The sequence below is a fragment of the Guillardia theta genome (assembly GCF_000315625.1).
Source record: "Guillardia theta CCMP2712 unplaced genomic scaffold GUITHscaffold_7, whole genome shotgun sequence".
Lineage (NCBI taxonomy): Eukaryota > Cryptophyceae > Pyrenomonadales > Geminigeraceae > Guillardia > Guillardia theta.
In genome coordinates this window covers 638,868-654,056 of record NW_005434667.1, presented here as the reverse complement: position 1 = coordinate 654,056, position 15,189 = coordinate 638,868, and the positions used below count along the sequence as shown (strand labels likewise).

The 15,189-nt window shown below is 54.5% G+C and overlaps 8 protein-coding genes across 8 annotated transcripts in view; 4 read left to right on the top strand and 4 right to left on the bottom strand.

The window, feature by feature from the left end:
- The window catches only part of GUITHDRAFT_150485 (glutamyl-tRNA synthetase), a 3,709-nt gene extending 3,404 nt beyond the window's left edge, over window positions 1–305 (top strand). Inside the window, exon 13 of the mRNA XM_005839881.1 lies at window positions 190–305. Within this exon, the coding sequence (XP_005839938.1) occupies window positions 190–276 (87 nt within the window). The 3' untranslated portion in view covers window positions 277–305. The remainder of the gene's footprint in view (window positions 1–189) is intronic.
- Window positions 306–478: 173 nt separating this feature from the next.
- Window positions 479–3,184, bottom strand: GUITHDRAFT_101409 (hypothetical protein; the record flags this gene model as incomplete). Its single annotated transcript, XM_005839880.1, has 6 exons — window positions 479–718; window positions 842–1,003; window positions 1,380–1,421; window positions 1,805–1,891; window positions 1,947–1,994; window positions 2,222–3,184. The coding sequence occupies 6 exons, from the start codon at window positions 3,182–3,184 to the stop codon at window positions 479–481; spliced, it is 1,542 nt and encodes a 513-aa protein (XP_005839937.1).
- Window positions 3,185–3,422: 238 nt separating this feature from the next.
- On the top strand, window positions 3,423–4,232 carry GUITHDRAFT_133359 (hypothetical protein; the record flags this gene model as incomplete). The annotated part of the gene is made up of 8 exons (XM_005839879.1): window positions 3,423–3,425; window positions 3,455–3,523; window positions 3,575–3,632; window positions 3,691–3,770; window positions 3,816–3,854; window positions 3,906–3,958; window positions 4,006–4,092; window positions 4,217–4,232. 8 exons carry the CDS (start codon window positions 3,423–3,425, stop codon window positions 4,230–4,232), a joined length of 405 nt encoding a protein of 134 aa, XP_005839936.1.
- Window positions 4,233–4,528: 296 nt separating this feature from the next.
- Window positions 4,529–6,906, bottom strand: GUITHDRAFT_161123 (hypothetical protein). The gene is made up of 7 exons (XM_005839878.1): window positions 6,368–6,906; window positions 6,273–6,318; window positions 5,893–6,216; window positions 5,585–5,840; window positions 5,110–5,536; window positions 4,759–5,041; window positions 4,529–4,707 (listed from the first exon to the last, which is right to left on the bottom strand). Exons 1-7 carry the CDS (start codon window positions 6,517–6,519, stop codon window positions 4,597–4,599), a joined length of 1,599 nt encoding a protein of 532 aa, XP_005839935.1. The 5' UTR covers window positions 6,520–6,906; the 3' UTR covers window positions 4,529–4,596.
- A 1,427-nt stretch (window positions 6,907–8,333) lies between these two features.
- On the bottom strand, window positions 8,334–10,019 carry GUITHDRAFT_101406 (hypothetical protein; the record flags this gene model as incomplete). The annotated part of the gene is made up of 1 exon (XM_005839877.1): window positions 8,334–10,019. One exon carries the CDS (start codon window positions 10,017–10,019, stop codon window positions 8,334–8,336), a length of 1,686 nt encoding a protein of 561 aa, XP_005839934.1.
- A 735-nt stretch (window positions 10,020–10,754) lies between these two features.
- Window positions 10,755–11,179, top strand: GUITHDRAFT_101405 (hypothetical protein; the record flags this gene model as incomplete). Its single annotated transcript, XM_005839876.1, has 2 exons — window positions 10,755–10,809; window positions 10,845–11,179. 2 exons carry the CDS (start codon window positions 10,755–10,757, stop codon window positions 11,177–11,179), a joined length of 390 nt encoding a protein of 129 aa, XP_005839933.1.
- Window positions 11,180–11,248: 69 nt separating this feature from the next.
- GUITHDRAFT_101404 (hypothetical protein) lies at window positions 11,249–13,028 on the bottom strand (the record flags this gene model as incomplete). The annotated part of the gene is made up of 12 exons (XM_005839875.1): window positions 11,249–11,402; window positions 11,456–11,577; window positions 11,627–11,692; window positions 11,853–11,892; window positions 11,937–12,025; window positions 12,086–12,143; window positions 12,213–12,277; window positions 12,325–12,439; window positions 12,489–12,550; window positions 12,603–12,643; window positions 12,693–12,738; window positions 12,795–13,028. The coding sequence occupies 12 exons, from the start codon at window positions 13,026–13,028 to the stop codon at window positions 11,249–11,251; spliced, it is 1,092 nt and encodes a 363-aa protein (XP_005839932.1).
- A 272-nt stretch (window positions 13,029–13,300) lies between these two features.
- On the top strand, window positions 13,301–14,561 carry GUITHDRAFT_133356 (hypothetical protein; the record flags this gene model as incomplete). Its single annotated transcript, XM_005839874.1, has 3 exons — window positions 13,301–14,224; window positions 14,279–14,436; window positions 14,495–14,561. 3 exons carry the CDS (start codon window positions 13,301–13,303, stop codon window positions 14,559–14,561), a joined length of 1,149 nt encoding a protein of 382 aa, XP_005839931.1.
- Window positions 14,562–15,189: the final 628 nt, after the last annotated feature.

Sequence of the window (15,189 nt, the reverse complement as noted above, 5' to 3'; positions counted from 1 at the left end):
TCCTCCTCCTCCTCCTCCTGCTCCTCCTCCTCCTCCTCCTCCTCCTCCTCCTCCTCCTCCTCCTCCTCTCACTTCGCCTCCCACTATCTTGTCACATCCTCTCTCTCCTCCTTTCCTCCTCATCGTCCAGTGGTCCTTCCCACCCCCCACCCCCACCCCCTCCTCATCCTCTTCCTCACGAGGTAGCAGGGCGAGGCCACTTACAACGGCAAGAAGTTCACAACGTCAAGCGGAGCTCTGACGTGCAAGTCCCTAAAGGACTGCAACATCGGATAGACCAAGAGAATGAATGTCTTTCTTTCGACAAGATTTTACTCCCTTCCTCTTCCTCTCCCGCATCCGCATCTTCATCCTCGTCCTCCCCCCCTGAGCTTCGTTATCACCGCGCGTACCTTCTACCTCTCCCTCTTGTCACCTCCTCCCTCTTCCTTCTCCTCCCTCTTCCTCCTCCCCTTTCTCCTCGCTCTCCCTCCCTCCATCACAGCTCTACTCCAACCACGTCCAGCTGCAAGATATCAGCTTCACAGCACAGCAGCCCTCCCACACTCGGCCGCGTCCTCCCGAGGTCCCCGTGTACGAACTCCTTGATGTAAGTCCCTGCCTCTGTCTCCAGGTCGAGGAGGAAGAACCGGTCATTCACCCTCTCCGCTGACATCCGGTACACCGTCCTCTTCCTCTCCGCTAGCGATCGCCGATGGAGCACGCGAATGGGCGTGTTCTGTCAGTAGCATCGTCAGCAGCAGCAGCAGGAAGAGGAGGAGGAGGAGTAGCACCACCACCACCACCACCAGCAGCAGCAGCAGCACGAACAGCAGGCAACGTCAGACAGGACGGGGCTGACCTGGAAGACGGCAAGCTCCTGCATCTGATTGAGCACGTCGAGCTTGCTAGGAGGCAGGGGAGCAGATGTCCACACCAGCGCCCTGTAGGTCTTTCTCTTGGTCTCCCCCGAGCTCTTGATGCTGTCGACATAGTCCCTGCCTACCGGCCTGAGGTTGCTGACCTGCTCAACCGAGAGTGAGGAGGACGAGGAGGACGAGGAGGACGAGGAGGACGAGGACGAGGACGAGGACAAGGACGAGAGGGCGCGATGAGCAGGAAGGGAGTAGAGATGCCAGGAGGAGACTGCTGCTGGTGGCAGGGCCATGGAAAGGTACGCAGGAGGAAAGAGGCAGGATGGTCACAGGACTGGGAGCAGGAGGAGGCAGGCAGTGGTGGAGGGAAGGGGGAAGTGCTCAGAGGAGGAGGAGAGGGAGGAGGGGGAGGAGGAGGAGGAGGAGCAGCAGCAGCAGCAGCAGCAGCAGCAAGGAGGAGATGAGAGTTGAGGAGAGGGTTTAGGGGGGGCGACGGACTTGAACGAGGTCGGTTGAGAGGTTTACGAGCTCCTGGATCTTCTCGAAATTGAAGTCGACGGGACGACCCTGCAGCTGGAAGTCAGAGGAAGGAAGACGGAGAAGGCGCAGGAGGAGGACAGAAGAGTAGGGAGTTGGTGCGAGGAGGAACAAGAAGGAGCAGGGAGGAGAAGCGAAGGGCAAAAAGTAGGGGAAGGAGCCAAACCTGAGGGGAGGGGTCAAGGGAGTGAGGAAAAATGGGGAGCCTCTTGCAATTGACGAACTCGATGAAGAAGGGCCTGGAGGACGAGGACGAGGACAGCAGGGGAGGTAGAGGAGAGGAGAGGAGAGTCAGCATCACGCAGTGGGGAGAAGAGGAAAAGGAGGAGGAGGGGAGGAAGGGAGGAGGGAGCATGACAAGATCTTGACTGAGGAGCATGGCTCTCCTACCTGCCCTCCCCCAGCATCCTCACGTCCACGTCCTCCCTGCCGGAGCCCATGAACTTGGTCTCCTCCGGCTGGTAGAGAGGAGCGATCTCCTTGAGGATCAGAGTCTGCACCTGCAGAGCATGCGAAGTTCAGTTTTCCTCTCTCCGAGGAGGAGGCTCATCGCACGGAATCTTGGAGCTCGCCGTGGGCCTCGTTCCAAGGGGACTGGCTCACCTAGAAGCTCTTGACATCAGAGATGGGGAAAAGAGAAGGAAAGGAGAGGTGGGAGCGAAGGATCAGATAAGACAGGACAGGACAGGACAGGACAGGACAGGACAGGACAGGACAGGATAGGACAGGACAGGAGATGATGGCGGATTTCAAAATGACACTACGGAAAGAAGACGTTCGAGAGGAGGAGGAGGAGGAGGAAGAGGAGGAGGAGGAGGAGGAGGTATCACCTTCCTGCTGTACTTGCAATAGCATCCTCCGATGTAGACCGACTCTCTCTCCACCTTCACCGTTAGCTCCGGCTCCTTGGAGATGGCAGCGGGCGGCCAGGAGAACTTGGAGAGCAGCGCGGCTGGGGTCATGCCGTGCAGCACGTTGTGCACCGCTATGATGTTCTCTATCTCGACCAGGTTCCCCTTCCTCTGGCCCCTCTCCCTCCTCTCCCGCATCGTCCGCTTCACGCTCTTCCCCTCCAGCAGGACTTCCTTCATGCCTGCCGACTCCTCATGCCTGTACTCCATCGTGACCTTCACCCGACCGGCGCAGCTGTCGGTGCTGGACTGGTCGATCGTCCAGCTCAGCACCTGCTGGATCCTCCTGCCATACGTCAGCCTGTAGACTTCCTTGAGCTCGATCCACTTCTGCTCGCAACTGACTCCCAGCGCACCCCCCGACCCCTCCAGAGCCTTGTAGTAATACAGGTACTGCCTGATGAAGATCGAGGAGGGGGCGGACAGGGACAGCATGAAGGTACAAGGACTGTCTACATCATATCCAGCTGTCGTCAACGCTTCTTTGACCTGTGATGAAATCTCACCCTGATCGCTCTGAAGCAGCCCCATGCACACACAGCAGTCGCCCTTCCTGCACGCCAGGGCTGAAGTCTCCGCCATGCAGCGGTCTCTCCCCTCCTCGTCAAGTGAGTCGGCAATGGAGGATGCTATCTCCTCTTGGCTCAGAGCATAGATTAGGGGGTCCCGCACTTTCACCATCCCCAGCATGCACCTTGCGCAGCACTTGACTGTCATAGACAGCATGCAGGAGAGGAGCTTCTTTGCGTCATCAGGCAGGGAGAGGATGGGCTTACCCTTCCCTCCTTCCTCCTTGCATGCCATCGCCTCGTCGGCTCCTCCTTCCCCTCCTCCCCTCCCTCCTCCCTCCTCCTCGAGATCCGCCCCCGCCGCCTCCTGCATGTGCGAGACCCCTGAAGCCCGAAACTTTTGAGGTTGAGAACTTTAGGCCAAACTTTCAGCGAAAGTTGCAGATACGCGCGACCTATGGCGGAGGTGAGTTTGTGAGCGCAGGACAAGGGAGTCCGCAGTAGAGGAGGAGGAGGAGGAGGAAGGGGAAGAAAGGGAGGAAGGGGAGGAGGAGGAAAAGGAGGAGGAGAGGGATAGAGCATGCGTTCTTCACGATCACGTCTCTATCGACATGGTTTCTGCGATCTCACTGCATTGCTCCAGGTGTGGCATCGGGTAGGGAATGTTCCCCCAGAGAACGGCAGGCTGCATGCAGAAGTAGAGGGGCGGAAGGTGAGCACGAGACTGGTATCTGTCGAGAATCTGCCTGACAAGTTCTTGTAGATCTCGGTGATATCACACAGAAGCAAGCTGTACTGCTTGGACAGCCTCTGCTTCCACGGTGCTCCCAATCTCCCATGCTCTCCATGTTGCTTGGACGGGCTGACGTGTGCTCCAAGGTGGAGGACCGCTGGGCATGGGACCCATAGAGGACATCGAAGGGATCTCTTGCCTCAACTGCCCATGGCACAACTACAAGGTTTGTTGTGACATCTCCCTGCGCTGAGCTGAGAGTTTGCCGTAGGTCACGATCGAGAAGGGGGAGAAGCTCTATCAGAGCACGGTGCCAAGTTCTCACTCCTCCTCGTCGCCATTCGCTCACGTCGCCCTGCAGACTCTCGACCCCGTCACCAAGAAACTGAATCCTGCGGGCTGGAAGAGCGTCGGGTGAGCAGAGCAGGCGGCGTTAGGTCAAGTCCTCACCTGCTGTGCAGCCAGCGGCAGCGGACGCACAGGGTGGAAGCGAGAGCTGATGGGGTATATGTGATGCTGGACCTCAAGGGAGCGATCGAGAGCGACAGGTGAGGCGCATCCCCTGGACCACTTCCCCTCCTCCGTTTCATTCCTCGCCTTCCTTCTCCTCGTGACCTTTCTCCCCTTCCTTTCCTCTCCCGCTTTTTCTTTTCCTCCTTCCTTTCTCCCCAGTCTTTCCTTCGGATAATCCTCTTCCCTCCTCTCCCCCCCCCTCTTCATCCTCGTCCCTTCCCTTCCCCTCCTTCTTACCTCTCCATCCTCTCCTCCGCTGAGAGAGCCTCTGTCAAAGGTACGCGTGCGGGTCGCAATCTGCCATGGGAGCGCTCATGGCTCCGGACTCTACCAGAACTTCCGTGGATCACGCCCTGGAGCATCAGGCAAGAGGGGGGAACGACCATCATCATCACTCGGGACTTCCTCGGACTACAGGTCCTAGAGGATACGCAGGGGCTCCGTCAGGGCAGATCTTTCAGCAGATGAAATGAGCTCATGGCTGTCAGGCATGGCAGCGACTGTACTCTTCCCACTCCCCTTTGTTTCCAGTAAAACTCTCATGTATCATCCAGAAAGCTGATTCCTGCGCCAAAGAAGCCTCCTGCGCCATGATAAAGCCCAACCTCGCTGGCTCGCTTCAGGAGCTCTTCCGTCGCTAAGGTTTCTGACTGTAGAGGGTCGTCAGCAAGCCTCCTCGTTGTGATTCGGAACGATCGTACCTGCGTCTTCATGTTGTTCGTCCATGGCCTCGGCCTGTTGGGGTCCCTGTAGTTGCGGATCGTCCGATTCGATGAAGCTCTCGTGCTCGACGTTGCTGCCAGCCGGCCGCTCTTGACTGAGTTCAACACAGGACTGTTCCCTGGCGGTGAGAAGGAAGGAAGGTAGTCGTGGAATCCCGTGGAGGTAGCAGGGCGTAGTCTATCCACGCTGACTGCAGTACTGTTGGTCCTCACAGTGTTTGCAGACCTTACTCGAGTGAATTCCTTTGTCATCTTCAGCAGTCTGTTGATACACATCAATCAGTGGGTTCGAGCAACCTCACGAGGGGGAGGGGCAAACACAAAACACACCTCAATTCCGAAGACAGTCGAACACCAATCTTGCTAGATGACGGATGTTTCAGAGTGAACTCTGCGCCTTTGCTTCTGAGTTTGATCTTCTCGTCAAGAGATTTGAGGAGGTTCTCGTCCCTGACGTTATATTCGTTGTATCCACCTTCATGATGGCTGTTCTTGCTGTAGTCTCTGAACCTCCACCCGTTTCTGCATTTCACTCTGGTGGAGTTCGGCGAAAACGTTTTCTCAAACGAATGCGCTGTTTGGTGTACAACCTTCTTGGTTCTGGGAGCAAGCGGAGTTTTCACGCTGTCCATATCGGGCGTGAGGCTGTACTGGAAAAATGAATCCCCAGTCCGCCATCCGCTTCGATTGGAGCATTCCAGACCCCTTCCTTGTGCAGCATGTTGCTCTGGATAGATTTCATTCTCCTTCTCGTCCTCTGTTTCAAACATCACTGCATTTCATGTACATCACATCAAAGCTTCACCTGTCACTATGGTAAGCGAGTTTGGAATCGAACTTCTTTGCTTCTCATCCAGGCCTTGGTCCGAGCTGACATGCCGTAAAAGATAACTACCCTTGCCATGCAGGTTCGAGTCCGTGTGGACGTTCTTGAACAATCTGCTGAACTCTTTGAAGTCAACCATTCCAGAATGATCATCGTCGACCTCAGCCACAAACTTGTCAATGTCGATGGTCAGTTCTGCCCTCTCTGCAAAGTTCCTCAACTTGTGTATACTGACCTGAAATTCAACATGTCAGAGCGTACGAGGAATCAAAGCTCGCTTGCGATACCGCGCCAGTCCCATCTGAAGCACCACCTAGAATTTCAAACGCATCTTTGACATCTCCCGAGTTCTCGTCCTCTTCCTCCGGCTTGAAAAACTCGTTCCAGCACATCATAGAAAACTCCTTGAAGTTGACCCTGAGGTTTGGGTGATCCAACTTTCCAATTTGACGTATCATCGTCAGAAGTTTCTCGTCTGTGATATCCTTCTGACCACCCAAGATCAATGCATTCTTCATTTCTTTCATGTTCAGCTCTCCTGAAAAAATATCTCGGACTTCATCATCGTTGGATTTTTGTTCCAAGTTGTCGTATCGTACAAAGCAGTTGCGCTGAAGGAAACAATCAAGTCAGATGCGATGAATGTGCGTGAGACTGTATCAAATACCGCCCATTCAATTGCTTCGGGTGAGAGTGCTCTATCGATCTTGAGCCTTTGCACAATGTTCAGTCGTTTCAAAGACAAACTGTAACACGAGATACCTGTTGTAAATTTGTGAGATGTCTACTATGTTCTTTCTTTTGGACTGGCTGCTTGACAAGTAGCCTTTCATCTCATCCTCGTGATGGCTCCCAGTGCGAGGTGTGAATTGCTCCTTAGGAAAAAACCCCTCGTCAAACATGCTTGAGCTCATCGCTCCTTTCCCCTTTGTGCCCGATCCGTGTTGCAGCCAGAGCAGGTTTCAGACGAGGAGCTGAGGGCTGCAGGATCGTTCAACAGATCTCTGGCTCATTCCCAAGAAAGTCTTCGCCTCATATCAACTCATTCCCGCAGTGTTGCCGTTCCTTCGCCATGGCCGCGGTCGCGCCAACTCCACCCCCAGGCCTCGTTGAGGAGAATATTACCCGTCAGGCAACCAAGATCCTATCCATCATTCCGGGTCTCAGTCCTTCGTCCCCGCTGCTTCCTAGCACCGATCGTTCATCCTCCCACTTCCTTCTCCTCGAGGTCAGCTTCAGAATCGCGGGGACGGCGCACGAGCGGGAGCCATGGCTGCACCGGCAAGCATCGTGTGTGTGTGCATGCTAATCAGGGCAATCTCTGACTGTCTCTCAGGGGTGGTAGGCCCAGCCGTTGAAACTTTGCGTCTCCACCCCTTCTTCTTCCCGAAATTGATAACAACCCGTGGTACTGGTCAACCCCATCCGCCCACCCCACCCCCTCCTCACCGGTAAACCCGGATCAAGAACTCTTTTGGGCTGAACCCCCACCTCTCTTCTCGGCACCACCGTGACCCCACCCTCGGACGCCAAACCCTGTTTAGAGTCACAGTGTTTGCAACCCCCTGGGGCAAATGATTTTCTAACTTACACTTCAATGAAATCGATGAGATATGTCGAGTTGCGCCCACTGCCCCACCCCCACTCCCCTATCCACCCTGCAGCTCTGATTAAGTACCCGGTACGAGGCTCGTGGGGCCGTTGGCCTCCTCCAGATATCTTTCAGTCAAAAAGATTACTCATCTTTTGGTTGCCCGACCAGCGGCCCGCCGGCGGCACTCAAACCCGAACACTGTGAAACCCAAGTCTTCAAGCCACCTCTACCCCAGCAACCGATCAAGGTTTTCTAACACACTGATTTCTCTACCTCTCGACACAGAAACGTCGGCTCACCTCGAACACAACCGAATCCTCTACAATAGACTGAAGAATCTGCCGTTGAAAATGCATCAGGCGCGACAAACCGCAGAATGGATCAAAACACATTTACATATACAATGATCGTGACTGTACGGCCTCGTACACAGAATTTTCTACATTAGAAGGCTTTTGAAAAGCAATTAGCCGCATGTTTTCATAACGAATGATGTAGAACAACTGGCAACTGGAGGAGGAGATCACACAGTTAGTGAACTTCTTGCCTGTCCTCCCGCCAAGCCCGTCCCTTCGTTACACCATGCACGGCCGCATGTAGGCGTAGGGGATCGCACTGCTTGCCGAGCAGTGCGCTACTGTACTGTTCTGTACTGTATTATGAATACATGGACAAAACATCATGTCGTTATGTCTTGTTCTTGTCTTATTGGGCTCCGGGCAACCGGATATGGCCCGGCCAGTTAGTTCACTAACGGCAGTGTGTCAGCACTGTGACAACTTCCGGCTCGGACTCCCGGAAGGCAGTCACGTGAGTGGTGACATGAAGCCTGAGTCAAGCACGTGGCCCAGTGGGATGGCATCGGATACCGGGATGTCCTGGCCCAGTGGGGTACCGGTTGACTCAGTGCGGCCTTGACCTGATTTCGGAAGTTCTACAGCTGGAATTCCGACATGCATTGCTGCCAGGCTCAGTAAAGTTCCGTGACCGTACCGTACGGTCGCCAGGCGGCGTGAAAGTTTTATTGCCATGCGGCGGCCCGGGGTAAACGGGCATTTTAAGTAGATCCGCAGTGACCAGTCGGAGCATCCTCATCTCCAAGTTTCCTGGCATTATCTGTCTTCAAGTCGTCGCTCAGTCAACAATATCCTCCCATAGCAACTGCATGTGACAGTGTTGGTCTATCGAATCCAAGGGCCACGGTAGATAGGCCTCAGTCCTCTTTGCAGTCCTCATCGCTTTCCTCCTCTGAAACGTCGTCGTCGAAGTAGTCGTCGTCGTAGTCGTCGTCGTCGTCGTCGTCGTCGTCGTCGTCGTCGTAGTAGTAGTAGTCGTCGTCGTCGTAGTCGTCGTGGTCGTCGTGGTCGTGGTCGTGGTCGTGGTCGTGGTCGTGGTCGTGGTCGTGGTCGTCGTGTCGTCGTCGTCGTCGTGGAAGTCGTCGTCGTAGTCGTCGTCGTCATCGTCGTCGTCATCGTCATCGTCGTCATCGTCGTGGTCGTCGTGGTCGTGGTCGTCATCGTCGTCGTAGTCGTCGTAGTCGTCGTCGTCGTAGTCGTCGTCGTCGTCGTCGTCGTCGTCATCGTGTATGTCTGAGCTGATGGCACCCCAAAGCTCCTCTGCTTCGCCAGTTTTGAGTTTTGCCTTCTCCAGAGTTTGAATGAAGTCTCGGTAACCACGACCTGATAACCTTTGTAATGTATTCAGCCTCCTGAACCCTGCCTTGGCGAGGGGCTCTGCCAGTTCCTCCACGTTGCGCTCTTTCAGAAAAGCCATGAGATCTTCCTTAACGGACCGATCATGCTGTTTAGCATGACTTGAAGCTTGGCCTTGTTGTGGTTGGCCTGACTTCCTTCCTGGAGCATCCACTGACGATGAGGCAACCGCAAGAATCTTGAGACAAACATGTTTTTGTGTTGCCTTGTCAAGCTTACTGTCTGCAACTTGATCGATGCCCGAACAAATTGAATCTTTGATCGCGCTTGTTTTCAAATACTCAACGGCTTTGAACTTATTTACGCCGGACTTCTGTAGGATTTCCATTACTTTCGTTGAGTCCGAGAGGTCGACAACAAATTTCAACTGACTGACAATGTCGACCAAAGCATTTCCAATTCCAAATGAGACAGCTCCGACAACGAGCTTTACGAAGGATCCAATTCTCTCGACCGTTTGCTTCCGCCTGTATGCCATTTTGAACTCCACCAGACTTCGGTTGATTGCCTTGATTGCAGTTTCGTGACGGTCCAAGCGAAAGTCAAGATTTTTGATTGCAGCTGTGTTTGCCTCGATCTGGGCTTTCAGGGTTTGAAAGAAATCAGTTTGCTCAAAACTTCTTACAATGAATTGCTTTTTAAGTATGATATAGTCTTTTCCCCCAACAGCAAAAGCGCCAAGCTCTTTGGCCTTCTTTAGGGCCATCTGACAGAAAGCATAATCATCTTCGTTTTTTATAATCTGGTTGGCAGATGCTGCCTTGAGACCCTCCCTCAAAAATGTGTTTCGCTGATTTTCCTTCAATCCGCAATCTGGGAGTTTGCATGCTGCACATGCAATTGTGAAAAACAATTGGAGCTCGAAAATAGTACTGATAAGTGGCACAAGTTCTTTCAAAAGTTTTTCAATAGGATCTTCCTGATCATTGTGCTTGGACAAAACATCCAGGAACTTGCTGTGGTGTTCAGTTTTGGCGGCTTTTGGTACGTTGGATTCAGGGTACGGAGTAGGTTCTGAAAACTTTTGAAGTCGTTCGACACGAGACTTCACCTCGCATTCTTGCTTTTGCAATTCCGAGAGAAATGTCTTAGCAGTGAAAGGGCACATCGGGCCAAACCTCTTTTCGAAAACTCCCTTGGGGGTGAAGTGTTTCTCCAACGTGAAGCTGCAGTTCTTGCAACCCTTATTTTTCGTTTTTATGAAGAACATCACATCAGCGTCTTCGATTTTCTTTAGGTCGGGGGCAACCTTGTACAAACAAGAAATGAGAACTGTGCCCCTTGTTTGCTCGTTGTAAGTTGCTCCCACAAGATTTGAAATCCTGGTTATCTCCTTCGAGACAAATTCACATTCCTTTTGTTCGTGAATATGCGACTCGTTTGCATTGAGCAACCTCTTTCGAATGTTCTCCTTTCGACTACTGAAGAGAAGCATGGAGGGGAGATGTTGCGGTGAGGTTCCTAGCAACTTTTCCCCAAAAATTGAGCAGTGCTGCCGATTGTTGGACGCTCAAAAGGAGAGTTTTCATTGTTACGCCACGTATGTTATGGTAAGGTGGGTATTATTCTGTAAGACACAGTGACCTCTCACAGCGCCGAGCCTCTGTCAGCCGCCGCGGCGCAGCTGTCGGTCAGCGAGCCTCTACGGCCCTGCTGAGAGTGCCGTAATAAGTCCTGCCCGACCGTTCTTGCCTGCCACCTCTTGGCCTCCACTTGGCCTCTAACCTTGATCTTTACTCAAAGTTAAGTTAAAAATCAGTACGTTGATCTACTACCGGGTCCACAGGTCAAGGGTCCAATCGGTTCAAACCGTAACGGTTCAACGGTTTGCAGGTCAGACAGCATGGAAGCTTCACGGTTGCCGCGAGTCGAGATGGCGAGGAGGATGAAGGCACTGAGTGAGCACCTGAGGCAGGAGGACCACTTGCTGCAGCTGCTTGCGATGAGGTGCTGCTCGCCTGCGATGACGTTGCCTTCAAGATCGAGCTCTGCTTCCGCCCTGTGCTGGAGAGGCGCCGGGTGGAGAAGGTTGCGGACAAGTTCAAGGACTACGTGAGCGAGAACGAGCTCAAGACGAAGCTCGACTACGTGTCAGAACACAGGAACATGCTCCTGAAGAAGCTGAAGGAGATGGGAGTGAAGGAGACCGACCTGCCTGCTGTCGAGCTGGATTCGGACAAGCACTTCCATGAGATTTCGCCGCTCAGGCCAGATGGCCGGATGAACTCTCTTTCTTTGTCTTCGTTCGACATGGGGCAGGAGCAGTAGCGAAGGGAGCACTTATTATGTATTCATTCATTCATCACAGATATTATGGCAAAGGAAGACATAGAGGCATCAGTGCTTTTCGGAAGAGAGGGGATGAGAGTAAGGAAAGAGCGTGTGATCAATCGGCGGTATCGCCCTTGGGAGGAAGGGAATCCACTGTCCTGACCTGTCAACCTTCACCTCGACCGAAGGCCCGTCGTCCGGATTTGCAGCGCCAGCAAGCCTAGGATGAGAGCATGAGGACAGGGGTGATGAGACGTCAGATGGCAGGCAGACCTTCTCGCCTTGTCATCGTTCTCGAAGAGGGACTCGTCGAACCCTGCGACGACGGAGACCCACTTGTCGAAGTACTTCCTCACAGTGCAGTGCAAGGATTTCCGGGCGACCCTGTGTGCAGGCTGCGTTGGGCGCGTCAGGCAACGCGAGCATGCACAAAGGAGAAAGCACCAGGCGCAAGCCCCGCAGCTCTTCGCCGTGACGGAGATCGTCGAGCGGAACTGAGACGTTCGCCAACTTGGCAAGGACCACATCGGATAGGCGTGCTGCTGGCTTGGACTTTGATTTCCCTGACAAGTAGTTTCACCGTTGCTCCCTGGCGCGATAATAAACGTAATCACTCGCCTTTCATCGCAGGAGGCCCTGACACGACTTGTTCGTATTCTCCTTTTTCAACCGGCTCGATCTGTTTGTCTCCCTCCAGCTCCGAGACAACCCTACCGAACGAGTTAGGATGGGGCCTGAGGGAGGAAAGGGTCACCTCGGAGTCTTGATCTTGTAGGCAGGGAGAATAGGAAGAGTGTACTTGGTCTGCGCGAGCTCAACCGGGTCATTGGTGAAGAGTATTTCCTGCGAAGGGGAGAAGGAGCTCCGTCAGATGGTGGGGAGGCGATCAGGTCCGATCGCGACCTCGTTGTAGCCGATGGCCTTCTTGAGCTCTCGTTCAGTGCGGTGAATCGCGTTTGACCTGTGGACTTGATCAGCAACCGGGCTGGGGGCAAGCATTGGGTCGGGCTGGGGACAAGCAGGGTTTTACCGGTAGGAGAAGTCGTACAGGTTCGTCGTCCGCAGTTTCAGACTCTCCATGTGCTGCTCCATAATCTGTCACGACGAGTCACTTCAGAGCATCCGGGGACGAGCCGACCGACCTGCTTCTCCCGCTCGACGTAGGGCAGGTACCCCAATCTCTCGATCAGGAACTCGATGAACTCTTGGTAGGCAGGGAAGTCCAGCTCGTCCTCCGGCCCTTCGGAGGACTTGGGCCTGGCAGGCCACGTCACCTCCTCTCGCGCACACCTCGATGCCGAGCTACCTGTGGCTGCCCTTGGTCGAAGGCCTCCCCCCTGCCGAGGCTGGCTGCCCCGTGCTCGCGCTCTGCCACTGTCTCAGCCAGAGTACCCCGAGGGCGAGCAGCAGGAGCTCTCACCGGCGATCTCATCTTCTTCCGCAGGAAGGCCAGGAAGTAATCTGCAGAGACTAGTCATGCTGCCTGCAGCAAGCTTACAGCCGCCGTCACCGTAACAGTCCTCCTTGGGCAATGCCTTTGGAATCACTTTGACCTCCTGGGTCGGAGCATGGCAGTCAGCTGAAGGAGAGAGCAGCCGCACAACCGTCCCACCTCCAGGATGCACACGAGCTCATTGTAGTCCAGCAGAGCCCCCCTGCCACCTAGCTGTATGCCCTTGCCGCTCGCCGCGTACTCGTAGAACAACTCAACGTTGCTCGCGGTTCGTCGCAGGCACTTGGCTACTGCTGTCGCCATGGAGAGCTCGTTCAAGTCCAGGCTCTGAATGTCTTTCGACCTCCACTCTTCTCGCTTCCCCTTCTTCCTCCTCCCCAGCTTCTTCACCATCCCCTCTCTCTATATCCGCATTCCAATTTCTCCCCGTTGTCACCCCAGGACTTGGTCTCAGGTCATTTTTTGATGGACCGTTGTCAGTCCGCAAGCCGCTCCAGCGAGCAGCTAGTCTAGCGGGCAGGAAGAATGAAAAGCGAGCAAGAGCGGAAGCAGGGAAGAGGGAGGGAGGGATGACAGGACCGTGAAGGGGCGAGAAAGGCAGGACACTGTGAGAACCGGGAAAGCGGGTAGAAGTTGGAGGCTGGTTGAAAGAAAGGAGGACGGCAATGCTGAAACAACTCCTGGGTCGTCGATGGTCTCTGACAAGGAGCGTAGAGGTCGATGATGCAGATGAGAAGGAGTCGCAAGCATCAGCCATGCGGGAGGAAGACGCAAGGTTGGCAGCAGAGATCTACTCTCAGCCGGAGGGCACGGGGGAACACACATTTGGGTCCAAACCCTCGACGAGCTCGGCAAGTAGGAGCAGGACTTACGATGAGGGCGGAGTGGACCGGTTGAGCAACAAGGTGAAGCTAAGGCTCGAGCATAGCGTGTTTCGTTTCTGGGCTTTCTATGCCAAAGGGGTTGCGAGCATGAAAGGCTTGAAGCGAAGGTGTGACAAGACTCTGGTGTACCCCTTCTTCTGGCAGTGGACCCTGTACGCGGCGAGGAGTGCTTACACGAAGAAAAACGATCACTCGAGGGCCCTCAAGGTCCTGCAGATTGCCTACAACAAGTGGGCTAGGTTCCACTACAGGATCCGAGCGATCAGGCTCGCGATGCTGCAGCGGGAGGTCCACGAGAAGAAGTTCCTAGCATCGCACATGTTCAGCTGGACAAGGATCCTGCAGAGGAGGAAGGCGCAGCTGCGAGCGAGGAGGCGATGGATGGCGTTCGAGCTCCGGCAGGCGTTCTTCACCCTCTTCGAGCAGGTCCTGAGGATCAAGACTCTCGCAAAGACCTCCGAGTGGATCCGCAACAAGTACATCCTCTTCACCCTGGACCGGGCGCTCAGGGCATGGAGGTACAACAGGCTGCTGGACAAGAAGAGCTTCACCCTCGTGCAGTCGACCATCGAGCGGTGGATCAACTACACAATGGCCGCCCATTTCTTCGTCTGGAAGGACAACGTCTTCCATGTCTCCTCGGCCCCCGTCAAGCTTGTTGACGACCCTCCCCTTCTCCCGCCCATCATACACAAGTACGGGAAGGTAAGCGGGCCCTGAACTTGCGGTAGGGGAGGAGATGATGGAGGGTTGTGCTAGGATCTCACGTTCACAACGATGCCGAGCCTACCGCTCCATGACAAGTTGCTTCCTGTCAAAGAACGGCCAGCCGCAGTCTCCCCCGTCAAAGAGATCCAGTCGTACTTGGGCAAGCTGCGCTCGCTGAACTGTCAGACTAACAGGCTCCCGAGCATACAGTGAGACTACCCTGCTGCTCCTCTTTGCTCCTCTGAGGTTCCGTTTGGTTTCCCACAGGAAATTCGGCAGTGCGAAGCATCGATACGACTTCTTGGTTCAAAGGCAGATTGATGCTCATCGCTGATGGAGAATCTCATGTGTAAAATAACAATCAAGTTTATGTGTCAAGGCAGACCTGCAGTCCTCTGCTCTGATCTGTAACTCAAGGAACATGGAGCTTACTTTTCCTTGACTCAAGCCTGAGTTTCCCTTGAGACTATACGACAACCACTTGCTGCAAAAGCCAGCAATTCCTCCCACTGCCCTCTCATCTCGTCTACCTCCTTCCTGATCCTTCTCCGCTCTCTGCTCTGCTCTGCTCTGCTCTGCTCTGCTCTGCTCTGCTCTGCTCTGCTCTGCTCTGCTCTGCTCTGTTCTGTTCTGCACTGCTCCCTGCCAGGGGAAATATCGGGGGAAAAGTCAAAGTAGATATTTCCACCGGGGTGGGGGTACTTACCCCCAGGGGTAACACATCTAGTACCGGTACAAATAATGAATTTGGAACTGGAATACGGGGGTAGTAAGTTGATTCAAGTGGGGTTAGGGTAGGGGTGAGAAAACGCAGATGTCACCCACGAGCGGGGTGGGGTAATCGAAATCTCTCGCCATGGTGCAGCGGCAGCGGCTGCTGCAGGGGACGACCAATCGAAGCCCCTCATCTCCCGTCTCTCCTCCTTCTCTCCTCTCTCCTGGACCTGCTGCTGCCTCTCTCT

What these genes read in the sequence shown, in the direction of transcription:
- GUITHDRAFT_161123 (XM_005839878.1), bottom strand. Translation starts at nt 6,519, where the DNA reads ATGAGCTCAAGCATGTTTGACGAGGGGTTTTTTCCTAAGGAGCAATTC. An exon ending in ATCTCACAAATTTACAACAG is followed by an intron (nt 6,319 to 6,367) that starts GTATCTCGTGTT and finishes CATTGTGCAAAG; the next exon opens with GCTCAAGATCGATAGAGCAC. An exon ending in CCGAAGCAATTGAATGGGCG is followed by an intron (nt 6,217 to 6,272) that starts GTATTTGATACA and finishes TGTTTCCTTCAG; the next exon opens with CGCAACTGCTTTGTACGATA.